This window comes from Rhineura floridana, chromosome 5 (assembly GCF_030035675.1).
Source record: "Rhineura floridana isolate rRhiFlo1 chromosome 5, rRhiFlo1.hap2, whole genome shotgun sequence".
Lineage (NCBI taxonomy): Eukaryota > Metazoa > Chordata > Lepidosauria > Squamata > Rhineuridae > Rhineura > Rhineura floridana.
In genome coordinates this window covers 45,634,208-45,652,144 of record NC_084484.1, presented here as the reverse complement: position 1 = coordinate 45,652,144, position 17,937 = coordinate 45,634,208, and the positions used below count along the sequence as shown (strand labels likewise).

The 17,937-nt window shown below is 40.0% G+C and overlaps 2 protein-coding genes across 4 annotated transcripts in view; one reads left to right on the top strand and one right to left on the bottom strand.

The window, feature by feature from the left end:
- Positions 1-1,450: 1,450 nt before the first annotated feature.
- Positions 1,451-13,041, top strand: METTL21C (methyltransferase 21C, AARS1 lysine). Of its 2 annotated transcripts, XM_061626605.1 has the most exons (5): positions 1,451-1,517; positions 6,457-6,578; positions 7,987-8,126; positions 10,963-11,080; positions 11,980-13,041. In XM_061626605.1, exons 2-5 carry the CDS (start codon positions 6,509-6,511, stop codon positions 12,372-12,374), a joined length of 723 nt encoding a protein of 240 aa, XP_061482589.1. In that variant the 5' UTR covers positions 1,451-1,517; positions 6,457-6,508; the 3' UTR covers positions 12,375-13,041. The 2 variants fall into 2 exon arrangements, with proteins under 2 accessions (XP_061482589.1, XP_061482590.1); XM_061626606.1 differs by lacking the exon at positions 1,451-1,517 and having other exon boundaries at positions 6,512-6,578; positions 7,961-8,126.
- A 2,058-nt stretch (positions 13,042-15,099) lies between these two features.
- The window catches only part of TPP2 (tripeptidyl peptidase 2), a 68,337-nt gene continuing 65,499 nt past the window's right edge, over positions 15,100-17,937 (bottom strand). For both annotated transcript variants that reach the window (XM_061626603.1, XM_061626604.1), the window contains 2 exons: positions 16,108-16,227; positions 15,100-15,836 (listed from right to left, as the gene is read on the bottom strand). In XM_061626603.1, the coding sequence (XP_061482587.1) occupies positions 15,747-15,836; positions 16,108-16,227 (210 nt within the window). In that variant the 3' untranslated portion in view covers positions 15,100-15,746. The remainder of the gene's footprint in view (positions 15,837-16,107; positions 16,228-17,937) is intronic.

Below are 17,937 nucleotides of genomic sequence, written 5' to 3'. Positions count from 1 at the left end.
TACAGTCCAACTATACACCTGTAAGGTACCATATTGTACAGAAAGTGGATAGAAATAATGTTCCAGTTCCATGCAACTCAAGTCAACTAAATCTTAATGAAATGCAGGGAATGACTGAGCTTAGTGGGCTTTTAAAAAGGATTAGATGGATTCATGGAAGACAGGTCTATTAGTGGCTATTAGCTATGAAAGCTAAATAGAATGTCACGGTTCAGAGGCAGTATATTATTGGCTACCAATTGCTGGAGGGGAACTGCAGAGGACTATTGCTCTCATATCCTGCTTTGGGCTTCCCAGAGCCACTGACTAGCCATTGTGGGCACCAGGATACTGGATTAGATGGACCTTTGGCCTAATCCAGCAAGGTTCTTCATAAGATTTCCTTGCAATATGTTGACTTCCAGTTTTGGCCTTGACCACAGATTCCATCTTGCAAAAACATACTGTATCCAGATATTTCAATAGCAAGAAAAACACCAAAGCTATCTAAATAGAAATAAGCAACCCCATATACAATGCATGTAGAGATGGAGCTACACATTACCAGCTTTAGGTAGAATCTCCCCCCACCCCCCAGTCTCTTTTAACACTTTCCCCACTCCACATCATTGCCTGTCCCTGGTGCCCAATACACAACATTTTGTGTTCAGGACATAGGGGAGATGTCTACATGGGGAATAACTGATAGAAAGCAATAAAGACGAAGAGAATAGGTTAAAAATGGGTAGCTTATCCCCCGTCTGCACTTACAAATTGTATTAAAACCTTAATCCGGCAGCTAATATTTCCTTGCTTTATGTAAATGTGATGTCTTTGGCAGATGGGCAGAATCATGAGAATGATTGAAGGACCATGACAGAATCCTGCATTTAGCAGGTGGTTCAAGTAGATGATCTCTCAGATCCCTTCCAGTTTAAAAGTTCTATGATATAGCCATGTTTAATTTGACCTTGCATTATTGTAATAGATGAATGACATCACATACACTAACAGTCATGGCCTTATCAATGGATATTTTTGTTCACAAAATGTATTATTTTAAAAAAATGTTTCTTCTCCATAATTGAAAATTATGAATCTGATCAGGTGAACCAATCAGCAGCAGACAGCATGCTAGAATATATATGCTCTGTTTCTTATAACGGTGTAGTTTTCCCACTGAAATGTTTGGGGGTCATGCCACTGATTTCAATATATCCATTACATGCATGGAACAAATTATGCTTCATTTTAATTATACTATAATCATTACTTATATTTCTAGGTTAAATAACAGCATTAAGATGACTCAGTTCATTCCCACTAGTTTGTATGCAGAGAATGGAAATCACAACCCTCTCCATTTAAACATTTTTATCCCTAAATGGTCTAGAGCCCGCCCCCCTTTCTCAGTTCCCATCCCACAGTCAAGAGCTATTAGCACACCTTCACTATAAAAGGCACCGACCGAGCTGCTTGAAAAATCTCTCAGTTTAGGACTTGGATCCTTGGAGTCCGGATTAATTACAACTTTTCAGGTAAAACTAACATTAGCCTTTTCACAGGATGGTCAGCAAAGGGACACATGAATGAACTGAGACTTAAGAGATGTGATGAGCATTTTAAATTTCATGTTTATTTTTAATATGCATGATGTATCTTGAACAAGGGGTACAACAGGTGGTTGTTAGGTCAAGCAAGATACGTAACAGACTGGTAGCATATCTCATTCGCGGCACTAAGCTTAAATTCCAAGGGAGGTTTCAGAATCTGAAAGACGAATGAATAATCTTTCAGAAGATTTATGGTGAATGAAAGAGTTGCAGCAGCGGGTCCAGGACTATGGAAATTCAATTTCCAAAGGGCAGACCAAAGCAAACGACATACACATGAGCACATGAGACATCCAAAAAAGAGATGAGAGGTAAAAAGTAGACTCTGAATTCAGGGCTAGATTACATGATGAGCCTGTGAATTATGGGCACAATTCATGGAGCAGCAGTTTACCTGTGCCCATCTCATTGGAAATTCAAATTCGTTTCAATGGGGCTTTCACAGATTATCTTTCCTGAGAAATTCTGCCAAGCATCACTCATGTTTTTCTGTCAGACATGCCACTAACACAGGGAATTGAGAGGATGGCTTCTCAACTGGCACATTTATCCTTCAGGGAGATAATTTTACACAAAATATTTTTCAGTTACTACCTTAAGTGAAAATAGTAACTTCATCCTCACCTTCAGGCTTTTGTAGGTTTCTTGACTAAATTATTTTGAACATAATGCCACTGATTCTCACAGATCACAAACTGCATTTTGCAAACTGCACTAACACCACACACCAAATAAAAGTTTAAAATTGTTGTCCGGGTAGGGATTAAACTAGTAAGGAATATAAATACAGTATGGAAATAACTTCGAATGATTATTTCAGTGGGATAGCCTAATTGTTAGTCTTTCATAATAAAACATATTCCCTCTCTCACACACACAGAGTCCTGTGAAGATGAAGGCTGCAATTCTAACCCTACTTACCTGGGAGTAAGCTCCATTTAATTTAATAGATATGGTTAGGCTTGTGCTGTAAACAGTTTTATTGTGGATAAGCTTTTGAGGACACCTACTGATCACTATATGAAATAGATTCAAGGGATGTCATAAAAATGATGGTGTATAGGGAGTTGGGTGGATAGCACTCTTTTCCCTTTTTCAAATCTATGTAGTTAGGCAGTTGATATGCATTAACAATTGGAATGTTAATGACTAATATTGTCATGTCTTTAAATGCACTAAACATATGTAAATTCTAATCTTAACCAATGCAATATACAGTTTAAAAGGACTTCCATTTCACAAAAATTGACTTGCAATTGTCTGCTTTTGTTACAATTTATCTCAATTATTGTGTTTTTGCTTTCTTGTTGTAAGTCGCTTTGAGTTCCACTGTTGAAAAAAAGCAACTTACAAATGCCAGTAATAAATAAATAAACAAATAAATAAATAGCAAACATTCCTTTTAAGGATGTTCATAAAAGATATCCTGGTCTCTGTACAGCAAAAGGATAAACAGGCTATCCAAAAGGCAGGCAGTCAGCTTGTTGTGCTGCAACACTTAGAACCTTGCAAATTGGCACTCATCCAAGGTCCAGTTTACACTGGAGGCTATCTGTGTGGTGCAGTTATCCACACTGTAGCAGCACCTCAGCTGTATGTATGAACTGGGTTAGTGACTACATTATGTACTGTGAAAGTGATATAAGACAACCTCTGAAAGAATATCAAGTTTACAGAACTATCAGATCCAGGGCCAGCTCTGGACCGAATGGCACCCTCCCAACAAAGTTCATCTTTGGCGCCACCCTCTGTTCAAATTTTGAATATCTTGATTTTCTAATTACCAATGAACAAATTTGATGTGTGATTTGAACGCTCAAGATTTAACCCTGCCTTTCATGATGATACATTCGATCAGAATACAATGACTCACACACACCATTTGTTGACAATGGAAACTGATGTTGTAAATGTTCCCACATATTAAAACAAAAAGAAAAACATTAATGCAATGCTGACCATGCAGGTCAACACAGCCAACTTTACAAGTGAAGATGAACTCTTTGCACCAGGCTTGTTTCAGCTGGTGAGTGCATAGATGAGTAGATAGCCCATGACAGGTGAACCCCAAAACAGACGGTTGCCTGAGCTACATACCTCTAAGTCCAGCCCAGCCTAGAGCCTCACAATTTGCTAGAGTGCTGTTGTGCTCAGGTGCTGCCTGTTGGCTTCCCATGGGCATCTGGTTCGACACCGTGAAACCAGGATGATGGATTAGATAAAACTATTGGCTTGATCCAGCAGGGTTCTTCTTATGTTCTTGTTCTTACGTTCTTGAAGTCAACTCTGGCAATAAGGCAAGACTCATCAGCACAAATATGCCCCCAGAAGGACTACAATGTATTCAAAGAAAGTTGAATACCTGATCCTTCTTGGCCCTTTTATCAAGCAGGTGTTGTTTCTGTTGTTTGCCCACATTAGTTTGTTTATATCCAGACAATAGAACTTAAGGCACACGTTGATTTGTTTTAAATTTCAAAACAAAGGCATCAGGAGCCAAATTAGAGGTAGATAAATTTGGGGAACTTCTGAAAGCTATCTTATTATGTACATTTTACACTATATATAAAAACATTTTTTTTAGCATGGTACAGATAGTGTTTAAAGTGTCATTTCTTCTAAGCAGACTGCAGACAAAATACAAATCCTTCCTGACTGAGGCAAAACTGGATTATTATTTTTAATGCTCTGCTTCACTAGAAGGCACTTCAAGCTTTCTTTTCAGGAGATAATTGTAAGATCAGCTTGAAACATTAGTTAGAAATGCATATTCCTACTATAACAACAAATAGTAGAGGTACATTTTACTAAAGTTAATACTAATTTCATACTATCAGTGCTCTAGAGAATTTAACATTGGCCATTGATCTAGCTTATTCCTTCACTGGTAAATGAAGGATAAACACATACTTATCCATATGTTATTTAAGTGTGGCATAGTGATTAGAGTGTTGGACTAGGACCTGGGAGACCAGGGTTCAAATTACTGCTCAGCCATGAATCTCATTTGATGAATGACCAGTCACTATCTTTCAGCCTAATCTATCTCACATGGTTGTTGTGAGAATAAAAAGAGGAAGGGGAAAGCCATGTATGCTACCTTGAGCTTCTTGCAGGAAAGGTGGGATTACAAATGTAATAAAGAAATACAACAGATCAAAAAAGGTATTAATCCATAATCAACTGTGAAAGGTTCCCCAAGCAAACCTTTCTGAGCAGCTTATCACAGCTCCACCTACTCCAGTGCACCATGGACAGGAAGGGCTTTACCCTAATCACAACAAAATTAAGAATAGTGTCCCTACCTTGCCTTCCATTCTTGCTTCTCAGGGTCAAGCTGGAGCTGACTGTTAAATACATCTTCATGTTTAACATGCACATTTTAAAATAATGTAAACAGAATCAGCTGGGCTTTTAAAAATTATTAGGGTCACAAGTTGGAGAGTTTAACCCTTTCCTCCCCTGCTGCAGTCCTGAGAAAAATCCCTTTCCAGAGGGCAAAAATCCCCCATTGGTGCCAGTGGAAGATTTCCTCCCAATGCAAACACCAGCTTCAGTAGAGGGATTTTCCCCAGGACTGCAGCAGGGGAGGAAAATGGTTACATTCCCACTCCATGCTTGTGGTGATCCAGTAATTATCAACCCAGATCCCAGATGATGTTATTTGTATTTTCAAAAATTTTTGAATGGGCAAGTGATATTAAATGCAAAGATATATTTAACATCACTTGTAGCTTGAACCTCATACTTCTGTATCTCCAGACAATGCAGATTCAGCTCCTGTCCCCGTCTTTGCATATTCTGGAGGTCAAATAGGAGCGGGGGTTGCAAAATGGAAAGAAGGGTTAACCTCTCTTCTGCAGTGCCATGGCTCTGATCCGAATCAGGGCCCTGTGGCTACACTAAGCTTCAGAACTCTTACTGCCTTGTCTAGTTCAACCATAGAAATGGACGTAGGTTGGTCTTCCCGAGTTACATGTGCATGCCTAAACCATAGAACCATAAAACATAAGTCTGCACAGAAAAATCTTCTAGAATGAATATAGGAAAATTTCTAAATTTCTGTACATGTGTGCAAGCTGAGAAAGTCTAGTACAACGGTAGCCAATGTGGTGCCTTCAAGATGTTGTTGGGCTACAACTCCCATCAGCCCCAGCCACCATAGCCAAAGATCAGGGGTGAACTCGTGGCTCTTCAGATATTGTTGGACGACAGCCCCCATCATCCCTGAACACTGACTGTAGTGAATGAAGTTTATGGGAGTTGGAATCCAACAACCTCTAGAGAACATCATGTTGGCTGCCCCGGTCCATAATATGTGCAGTGCTTAAGTGACAAAACTGCTAGTACAAAGGACGAGGTAGGACTCACCCAGGAGAGTTTAAAAGGGCAAGTGATAGTGTGTACAAAACTGAGCCACCCGCCAGCACTTTTTCTGTAATTTCTTCCTTGTCCTACAAGAGCACAATGTTCTTATCACAATAATCAAAGAGAATGTTTTCTAAGGCACACATGGTGCAGCAGCTAGAGTGCTTGACTTGGGTTTCAGCATCAGCAAAACTGCCTGATTTGGATACAAATCCCACCCACCCCCGAATAAAACCAAGCCATGTGAGCTACTCTGTACTCTTTGGTGGCAGAGCAAACTACAGAGGTGATACATGAAAACAAACTAAGTCTCTGAGGGTTTTCATTGATGAAAAAGTGTTAACTCTGGTTTCTGATTCCAGTGTAACATGTAACATGCTGTTTGTACTCAGCATCTGATTTTCCTCAAAGGGTAGATGAAAAGAGATACCACAGAAGTTATAAAAAGTATCCTTCCTATACAGAAAACCTCATGTTTTGATTATTCCCTCTGCAGCATTCCTGCTATGATTTCTACACAGCACTAGCCCAAAGCAGCCCAAAGAATAATGGAAGAATTCCAAGAAGAGGAATCTGAACTCAAAGAAGATGAAGACTGTTCTCTTGCCTCTGACTCAGGTTGCCCTTTAAAATACATCTCTCCCTTCTTCCCACTCCTCCAGGAAACATGTTCTTTCTAAATTTGTTATTGTACGGTCCAATGTATCAAAAAAGCAAATTTATCATGGTTTCTGGTTCAGCTGTAAAATAAGCTTTTGTCTCGAGAATATTTGTCCCTTGTTATTTTCAACAACCGTTTGTTAATGTGTAACATAATTCACAGCACAAGCTTATTGAGAAGTTATTGTGCACAGGATTGTAACTCAAGTCTTTTACACTCAAGAACAGTTAAGCCAACATTACGAAAATGCCCTCCTGATTTAAATGGGAGAGTTAAGCACTGCTCTTGAAATCAGAGAAGCATAGTCAGCCTTAGCCCCGTTGCTCCCTTGGAATTTAAAGGCATGCTAAAATTCAAGTTTGTTTATTTAACAAAATTTATATACCACTTGAATGTAGACTAATAAGTGGTTTACAAAACATTAAAATTGTCATAAAACAGTACAAAACAATCAAAAACATGTTTAAAACAATTAAAACAGCTACTAAAAGATTAAAAAAGATCAACATCTATGAGTCTGGATAGGCTTGCCTAAACAGGTTTTAAGGAGGCGCTGAAAGGAATACAGCAAAGGTGCCTGCCTGATCTCAATAGGCAGGGAGTTCCAGAGAATAGGTGCTGCTACATTAAAGGAACAATTTCTTACAAGTGTGGAATGGGTATTATGTGGCACCTGTAACATTGCCTGTTCCGCAGAGCAAGTGCTCAAGTTGACACATATGGGGTAAGATGGTCTCACAAGTAAACTGTTCCCAAGCTCTTAAGGGCTTTATATACCAATAGTAACACCCTGAACTTGGCCCAGTAGCAAACTGGCAACAAATTGGTTTGGGCTGCATTTGCCAAGAGACACCAGGCCATGTGTCCTATTTTATATAGGACACTCCTTTCTTTGAAAGAATCCTCTATTTGAAGGACTGTCCAGGCCAAGTCCCATTTCAAGATAAAGAACCCTAAGGAGGAAGAGCAGGGGCCTTGAAAGTGGCCCCTCATTTGTTAGCACATGGACATGAGACTGAGCAGGCAGATGGGTCACATGGTGAAATGTTGTGTATATTTCTACTTAAATTATAGCAAATCTTTCTACATTTGCATCTATACATGTAGATTAGCATATATAGACTTGTGTCCTCTTTTGGGATGATGCATCTCCTCTTTTCTGGCAATACTTAAGTAACGCCAGCTTTAATAAATACAAATGCCCACATAAATACACTCCATTTAGTAGTAATCTACTAGATTTGCAGTTCTTTTTAAACACAAAGATGCACAAAAAAGCTCAGCCCATTTTATTTAATCCCTCTATGTGTGATAATCAGAGCTCTCTTTACATTCACAGATGACTGATGATTGCTCTCCCCACAGGGGTACCTGTGTTTAAATTACTGCAGAAATGGGTTCCTAAGGCTGCTCACTATTTTGACAAAGAACATTATCATTACGCTGGCCATCAGATCACCATTCAAGAATCCATCGAAAACTATGGAGCTGTAGTGTGGCCTGGTGTAAGTTTTGTGCAGGAAAAATAGCACCTAACGAAGTAAGCTTCCGTAAGAGATGAAGTGTTTCATGGTCCTTGATACTCTTTTTTAGAATCAGAGTTGGAAGGGATCTTAAAAGGTCATCAAGTCCAACTCCCCTGCAGATACAGGAAACCCGCTATCACTTTTTCTTTGTCAGTGTTGCCATGCCTAGGATCGAAGCACATTGATGAGGGTAGAATTGAATTCAATACTAATAAGGCACACCTAGTGAATTGAGCGCCTAATATTGAATATACTAACCCGGTGAGCAGGCAGACTATGCGTTCAGTCCACAGCTATCTTCCCAACCTGTTACCAACCTCCAACCAATGTAGGTAGTAGGCATGGCAGCTTTGATCAGTTTGTGATGAGCATGCACACTTACTAGACATTTTCTTGGCTGTGTACACACAACAGTTTAAAGTGAATTTGATGCATCCCATGTGTTTCATGTCATCCACACAATATTATCCTCATCTAAGTGGCACCTATTTCAGTTGGATATACCTGATTCACAGATAATGCAGTAAGGGGAACAGGAATCTTGTATCTCAAAGTAAAAGAATTTGGCCACATACACAGGTAAACAAATGTCTGTGGATGGATCTCAGGGAGGGTGGAGTTCTAATTGAGGGGAGGGGACAACACCACATAGTGTGAAGATGTGCCATCCAGTTTTGCCTACTAGTGAGGACAGGTAACATTGACAATTTAAAGCATTCATGTGTGGATGAATATGCACAAAAGCATACAGAAAAATCGTATCTGTGCAACCCACAGGCACATTAACACTCTTGTGCATACACGGCCTATGACTACATACACACAATCTGTTAGCCTTTTAAAAAGTCTAAAGCACCAGTAGTCCTCCTTGAAGTACTGTCCTTGCAAGCAGGAACTTCTAATAGCACAGGAACCAATGAGAGGAGACCCAGCCCCTTGTTAGGCAGGTATCACTGACAAGCTGCCATCCTTTATAGTTTTATTGTACATTTCCATCCCCCATGGAGAGGACCATTTGGATTTTCTGGCTCAAGTACCAAAACAACATGGGGCCATCTCTCTTTCCAGTTACTGAGGCCAAGGACTTCCCTTTCCTTCTCTCTTTTTCTCCACTCAGTGCTCTGTCCATCATATCCTGCTTCCATTGTCAACTTAGAACGGTGAAGGGGAATTAAGAATGCCCTAAAATGCTTTTCCAGCAACTTTTTAAATGCAAAACTACTACTTGAGAGTTGATACAACACTATCAAGCTAAACTGAAAAAGTAAAGAGGAAAAACCCATCTCCACTCACCACCATTTTAAGCAAGGTGAGGGCTTGGAATTCCCCTTCTCCCGTAATGGCCACTCAGGTGAATTGGACCTGCTCCTCTCCCATGCCGCTTCTACTGGCACTGACAGAATAGAGGATGAACGTACAGAAAAAGGGCAATATCCCTGCTAGCGTGGATCGCAACTGCAAGGCTGCTTGTAAATAGTGTAAGAAAAACAATGATTAATTAGCACAAGGAGCCACCTGTCTGGAAGCAGCCTAGGACCATCTATATTTCATCTAACGTTTGCTTCAAGTTTTAGGATGCTCTAGATGAGGGGTGTCTAACCTGTGGCCCTCTAGATGTTAAGACTACAGCTCCCATCAATCCTGACTACTGGCCACACTGGTTGGAGCTGATGGGAGTCCAACAGGATCTAGAGGGGCTTAGGCTAGCCACCCTTCCTTAGATTCTGTCAAAGTAAAATGGGAACAACCTTCTCCTTTTAGAGAAGATTAATGAAAAGTTTTGGTTTATAAAGGATTTAATACTTCAAAGTAATAAGGTATGGATATAGTAGCCCTCTTCAGATGTTACAAAGGTAAAAATGTCTTTTGTAAGTGCAGGCCTATGCATATTCCCATTCCCTCCACTTCCAAACATGCCATGTTGAGTGGCAAGACTTCCAACAGGGCTTGTAATAATGTTCACTTAAACCTACTTACAAGTCTCCGCACAATCAGGCACCTCAATTGTGGGATGGGCACATAAGCATGTTTAAGCAAACATGCTTACAAGCCTACTACATACCTTGCCATATAACACCTGAAATATGTCTCCCCTGCAACATATCCTAATTGTGTAACATCCGGCATTGCTTCACAGTGCTGACAAGGCATTGCCTTGATTAATTCATCTACTAGAGCACCACCGAATCTGAAGTGCTTTGGTTTTTTCTTGGGTCCATGCCCTGTTGGGAGGTAGAGTGCTTTTGATAATGAATCTGCATCTTAAATAGCCTCACGAGTAGAACTAGCGTAAGAATGATGAAGTACATAGGTGTTTTTTAAAAAAGAATTCAGCCGTGAGGACAAGGGCAATCAATGTCAAATTCTATTCAAACATTTAATTCCCACAGTCAAGACGTTTGGCTACCAACCTTTGGAAGTTTGATCAACTGGTAGTTCTGGTTCTCCTTTCAGTCTTTGATAGTTTCAATTAATTGCAAGAAATGTATGGCTTTGCAAGTCCACAGGCAAGCTGTCACAGTATGGTTAATCAATGCTACATTAGTATTGACCTAAGCACAGTAAGAAGGCAAAAGCACAGATGAGGCTGAAGGAATCAATGTGTCACAATCAAGCCTTCTTTTTTCTTTAAAAATCTGCTTTTGGACTCAACTCACATTTAATCAATACACAGAGCTATAAGGGTATTGCTAGTGATTTCACATGTTAAGATCATGGGACGTATATGCACCCATGGAGCACTCGCTATTGAAGCTAGATTAGATTTTAAAAATTGACATCTTCAAATTTCTAACACACACAATTATTTTTTTAGGCTCTTGCTCTGTGTCAGTATCTGGAATCAAATCAACAAGAAATCAACCTTAAAGACAAGAGAGTACTTGAAATTGGAGCTGGGACAGGCCTGGTATCTATTGTAGCAAGTATACTAGGTTGGTAATTTGCTAAGAGTATTTTTTGGGATGTGTAATACTTTTATTGCTCCTTCACTCATACATTTTACACATAGTTCCTATTCACACTACTTAGTACTCTTTCATACACATTTACAGACTCAAACATTTGATCAGCATTTGGCAACACTGCCTATTCTCCTACACCACAAACTCCTTTCTGAAAGCAGAGGGCATACAATGCCTAAAATGTGGGCTAACAGTTACTTTTTGAGCAGCTGTAATTTCATAAACACTCTGAGCCATTGAAGCAACACCTAAGAGGGCCGATTTCTACCAACCACAGCTGGAGCACTTATTGCCAACAGCTGCAGAAGTTTCAAACTCTACAGCCAGTGCAGCTTGTCTCTCCCTCCCCCCCACCACATTTTGACAGCTTTATTTGATTTGTAAATACAACTGCAAAACAATAATTTCCTAAACATCTTTTTGCTCAGTGCTTTAACTTGATACCTTCATTTATCTGCTGTCGCAAGTGCAGTAGACAGCAATCCAAAACAGGCTTTCATTCCCCACACGAGAATGGCTGCATTTATTAACTTGCAGGTGTTGCACAAAGAAAAACTTAATTTGTTACTCTTAAACAGAACTTTTAAAAAATGTTCTCCAGACACAAAACTGCCAGCTGCCTTGACCTACAATAAATTTTCTTTTAAAAGGGTAGAGATGCAATAAATGGATTACAGTGCTAGGAAGAGGCTCCAGAGGGTGTTCTGCAGCATTTTATCCAGAGGGTTCTTTGAGTGGCTGCTTGCTCCTGCAGTGGGCAGAAACACTTACATGGCCAGTAATTATGACACTGAACAGCAATAATATAAGCTGATAACCTGAAGAGGCAAGGAATGTTATCAAGGCAGACTATTTTTATTCTATTTCAGGTGCTTACGTTATAGCTACCGACTTGCCTGAGGTACTTGACAATCTGGAGTTCAATCTTTCAAAAAACACACGCAACTTGAATGTTCGCAAGCCTGAAGTAAGAAAGCTAGTTTGGGGAAAGAATCTCAATGAAGACTTCCCTAAATCAACCCATTGTTATGATTTTATTGTAGCTACTGATGTTGTGTACCACCACACAGCTCTGGATGCTCTGCTAGCCACAATGACCTACTTGTGTCAGCCTGGGACAGTCTTGTTATGGGCAAACAAATTCAGATTCAGCACAGATTATAAGTTTTTGGACAGAGTTTGCAGCATATTCAATATCACACAACTAGCAGATTTTCCAGAGTCAAATGTCAAGTTGTTCATAGGCACAATAAGAGAAAATTAAGACCTGAAAGAGTGCCAGAATCCTGATCCAATAGTTGCAGCCTAAACGTTTACAAAGCAGTAGTTTTAAAGACTTTAATAGCTCCACTACAGAGTGGTACATTCAAGATAGAATTCCAAGACTATCTCCCGATAATGGGTAGTTATCTTCTCTTCCTAAAAACCTGTACAAAAGGAGTCAAATAAGTAGGTTCTAGTAGTGAATGCTGTCTTTTGCTCATACAGTCATTTTGCAAATGATTAACTGGGTATGTTCACCATCACCTAATTGCATCCTTTTGTGACTAACCACATTCTGTCACCCTGGAGGTTTTCATAGAACTATTTTCATTGCACTTGAAAGTTTAACTCCACTGTTATGGCTCTAACTGCATCCCGTTGCTAGAAACAGAAAGGAGGGGACCATTTTGACTCCACAAGTCCCATGTTACTATAGAAAGCAACTTGATTAATACAAATTTGGTGTAGTGTACCTGGGGAGATAAAGAGGAAACCACAGCATTTCAAATTAAATACAGGGTTGTAAGTATGCACAGCATTTCTGTGAGGACAATCCAGATAATGGGGCTACTATTACTTTTTCAGCATAAAATAATCAACCGATCATTACAGTGCCTTCCAAAAGTAATCAGACCCCTGACCAATGCTCTCATATTACTGAATTACAAATGGTACATTGTAATTTCGTTCTGTATAATATTTTATTTCGAAACAATGAAATTCAAAATCAATTATTGTAAGGTGACATTGGTTTTATGTTGGGAAATGTTTGTAAGAAACATAAAAAACTAAAACATGTTGCTTGCATGAGTATTCAACCCCCGCACATTAATATTTGGTAGAGCCACCTTTTGCTGCAATAACAGCTTTAACTCTTTTGGGATAGGTATGTACCAGCTTTGCACACAGCGCTGGAGGGATTTTTCTTGGCAGATTCTCTCCAGGTGGTTCAGGTTGGTTGGACGTTGCTTGTGGACCTCAATTTTCAAAGAGCACCACAGATTCTCAATGGGATTGAGATCAGGGCTTTGACTGGGCCACTGCAGGACATTCGCCTTTTTGTTCTTGAGCCACTCCAGTGGTGCTTTGGCCTTGTGCTTGAGATCATTGTCCTGCTGAAAAGTGAATTTCCTCCCAAGCTTCTGTTTTTTAGGGGACTGAAGCAGGTTCTCTTGCAGTATTTCCCTGTATTTTGCTCCTTTTATTCTTCCTTCAAGCTGAACAAGATGCCCAGTCCCTGCTGATGAGAAGCATCACCACAGCATGATGCTGCCACCCCAATACTTCACTGTAGGGATGGTGTGTCTTGATGTATGGACAGTGTTGTGCCACACATGACAAAAAAGCTCTAATTTGGTCTCATCTGACCACAAAACCTTTTCCCACATTGCAGCTGGGGCGCTCTCATGCTTTCTGGCCAACTCCAGATGTGCTTTCAGGTGGTACTTTTTGTGTAACAGCTTCTTTCTTGCCACCCTCCTATACAGGCCAGTGTCATGCAGAGCTCTTGATATGGTTGACTGATGCACCATTACTCCACTCCCAGCCACTGAACTCTGTAGCTCCGTCAATGTGATTGTCGGCCTCTCTGTGGCTTCTCTCACAAGTCTCCTTGTTCGAGCGCTGAGTTTTGAGGGACGGCCTTTTCTTGGCAGTGCCTGGGTAGAGTGATGCGGCTTCCACTTTCTGATTATTGATCCAACTGTGCTCACTGGGATATCCGCACACTTGGATATTATTTTGTACTCTTTTCCTGATCTATGCATTTGTATTGCATTATCTCTCACTTATGTAGAATGCTCTTTCATCTTCATTTTCCTTCAGATCCAATGATCCTTCAACAGTGAGGTTTTTATCCTGCTAATGTGACAGCAACTTCACAGGTGGAGGCCAACGGTTAGGCAACTGTTCCTCAACAGGACAATTTCTTTCATCTGTGTAGATTGGGAGCTTCCACAGCACAGGAGTTGAATACTTATGCAAGCAACATGTTTCAGTTTTTTACGTTTCTTACAAACATTTCCCAACATAAAACCAATGTCACCTTACAACAATTGATTTTGCGTTTCAGTGTTTCAAAATAAAATACCATATAGAATGAAATTACAAGGTACCATTTGTAACTCAGTAGTATGGGAGCATTGATCAAGGGTCTGATTACTTTTACAAGGCACCGTATACCTTTGTACATATACAATGTCACAATGTTCCACATCCATGACCCATCTGTACAATATACACTGAAAACCTTTTAAAGGCCCTCAAGTTTTGAGGGAGTGCTTAACTGTTATTAAACTGACTTCTCAATAACTGGCACATCAAATATATGCTCTGACTAATATGTGCTATGATGCTGAAATTGTAACTTTTTTACTTGGCCTCCGTGAAGTCATATAGTTGAGATTACGCATCCTCGGGGCCTTCTCTTCATTTGCTCTAAAACTAACACTGGATTCCTCTAATGTCTCCCTTTAAGTATACTTGAAAAACTAGGACAGATCTCAGCTTTGTTAATTGTTTTTATTTTAACAAAATTAAAAGTATGAGTGTGCACATTTTTGATCTTGAAATTTGCACATTTATTCTGCCGTTTTACATTTTTTCAAACATTATTAATATATCTGTATGTATAAGTTTTACAATACCTGATTTAAGTGTTAACTGTCTGACACTTTATACATGTATCAGTTTATCCTGATACTCTGTATCACATGGATATTTGAGTGTATCTCCTTGTTGAAGATATTCAAGAGCACCTTTGCACTAGCAGTTCAGAATATATTTGCAGTGCGTGTGAAAGTTTTATTTTTTAAAAAATTCAAAATGTAAACTCTTGCAGATGATACTGGTAATTAAGTTCCATTACTGCTAAGTCTAATAAATAAGATTTTCGCTACTCTTGATGTAGCTTCATTTTTTAAGGCCTTCATACAATTGAGAACTTCAGACATGTTAAAACCTTGCTCACTGTAAAAAGAACAGCTTGTACAGGCTTGTGGTTAAAATTACAAACAGTTAAGAATCCCATATACATGCATGAAAACTTCCCACCTTCATTTCCTAATCCTTGGTGCTGGCCATTCTGAAACATCCATTGCCAGCAATGTGATGTATGCAAAACATTTTGTTCATATGTTTTTATTTCTGGGGCAACCAGGGATTACCCCAAGAAATTAAATATTAAAGTCTAAAGAGACCCCTTGGTGTCAGGAGCCAAGCCGTCACACACATATATTGCAACTCCTTGTCCTCTGATTAATACACACAATGTAAGTATTCAATAATGGATGAAAACATGCATTCCAGTAAGACTATCATGTATCTTTATATCCAAACCATGTAAGAACATCTCAAATGTACAACTGCAGGTACTTCAAAACACACAATAATCAGGTGGATACATCACAGGAAGCCAGTTTTCAGTGAAAGATGCACAGTGTGTCCATCCAAGTAACTTCATTAGCTAAAGAAAAAGTGAATGGCAAACAAAGTTAAAATTTAAGAAGTTCACTTCTATATCTTGTGCTAATCTAAGCCCATTAAAAAGGTTGAATTTAATGTTTTTATAGAATTATAGTAATTAGTAAATAAAAAATCACATACACATTCACCCATTTCACTGCACTTTCTGGAGCACTAGCGTATTAGTTTAAAATGGTTTTATTGTTCCTAAAATATCAACGAAGCTTGCCTGTAGTTTTGAGTTAACTGAGGATGTAATGGAGATTACTTACCTGTACACAATTCTTCAGGTTTTCTTTGGTAGGTTTCTCCTCTGCAAGTTTTGTTGCAAATTTGAGACCTCTGCCATACATTTTATTTACCAGTGCATGCTTATAGGCAAATGGTAAAACCTACATAGGGTGTAAGATAAGATGTACGATTTATAAGGTGAATCTACATCTTGATTTGCAAAGTTTACCTGCCCTAGTTCTCCTTTAGACTTGACCACAGCAGTCCAGGTGGCTGAAGTTGCTCTAAGGTTTGCCATTCATTAATACTATTAAAGTAAAATTAAGAAGCCGTTTGTTCCCCCCCAACTCTCTGAATTCAAACACTTTACAAGACTGCTTTCAGGGATCATGCAAATATGCCTGTAAAACCAGAGGTTATTCTATATTAACACAGTGCCACCAGCATGCCTGGGACTTCACAGAGGGCAAGAGAAGAGGTCCATCCCTGCCCTGAAGAGCTTACCATCTAAAATTCAACATGGGAAACAACAGAAGGGAAAGCAGGGAATAAATAGGAAAGGGCCAAAGCTGGGCTGGAGGAGATTTCTGCCTGAAACCTTGGAGAGCCACTGCTACTCAGTGTGGACAATACTGAGCTGGAAGGACAAATGGTCTGACTCTGTAGAAGGAGCTTCCTATGTTCCTAGCCATTTCAGCTACACATGCTTAAGCTTAGTTACACGGTAAGTTGCAGTAGAGCAGCCTTCGCCAGCCCTTACCCTTCACATATTTTTGACTGCAACTGCCATCAGCCCTGTGATATAGTCCAAAACATCTGGAGTGCACGAGGTTGGTGAAGGCTGCAGCAGGGCACATGAACTAGGGGACTGTGCCTTACAATAAATGCACAGATACAGTATGCAGAGGGCAAACAGGAAAAGGCCACCACTATTAGCCCCTGCTTGCAAGCTGCATGAGGCATCTGCCTGGCTAGCATCTCAAGTGAATGCTGGACTAAATGACTCTTTGATGCAGCAAGGCGATTCCTGTGTTTTATGGAAACATTTAGGATTCTAAAACCAGACAACTGATGCTATGTATTTCACTGTATGCTTTTGGTATCTACGGGATGGTATCTACGGGATGAAAAAATTGGTATAAGACTAAAGCTTCAGATTATGAAGCAATGTACAATGTACCCCAGGCACCTGGTTGGCCACTGTGAGAACAGGATGCTGGACTAGATGGGCCACTGGCCTGATCCAGCAGGCTCTTCTTATGTTCTTATGTTCTTATGCTGTCCAAGCTAACATTAGTCATATTTAACTTCGCTGTTGCCCATGACACATTGTCCACATTTGGAAATGGAAATTGAATTTATTAGTCGCCCATCTGGCTGGCTGTCCAGCCACTCTGGGCGACGTACAAAATAGGCATACAATACCTAGACATTAAAAATATAAAAATAATGAAGATAAAATCTAGTCAACCCCAAAAGCCTGCCTGAAGAGCCAGGTCTTTAAGGCCTGGAGGAAACTCATCATGGAAGGGGCATGGCGGAGATCATTTGGGAGAGAGTTCCACAGGGTGGGGGCCACAACTGAAAAAGCCCTCTCTCTAGTCCTCACCAGTCTGGCTGTTTTGACTGATGGGATGGAGAGAAGGTTTTGAGGCTGATCTTGTTGGGCGGCATAGCTGATGATGCTGGAGGCACTCCTTTAGATAGACTGGGCCGAAAACGTATAGGGATTTAAAGGTCAAAACCAACACCTTGAATTGGGCCCGGTAAGCAACTGGTAACCAGTGCAACTCTTTTAGCACTGGAGTGATATGATCTCGTTGGCGGCTGCCTTTAATCAGGTGTGCCGCCGCATTCTGTACCAGTTGCAG

Coding starts and splice junctions, on each gene's coding strand:
- METTL21C (XM_061626605.1), top strand. CDS start 6,509: ATGGAAGAATTCCAAGAAGAGGAATCTGAACTCAAAGAAGATGAAGAC. Junction 8,127..10,962: donor GAGCTGTAGTGTGGCCTGGT/GTAAGTTTTGTG, acceptor TTATTTTTTTAG/GCTCTTGCTCTGTGTCAGTA. Junction 11,081..11,979: donor TATTGTAGCAAGTATACTAG/GTTGGTAATTTG, acceptor ATTCTATTTCAG/GTGCTTACGTTATAGCTACC.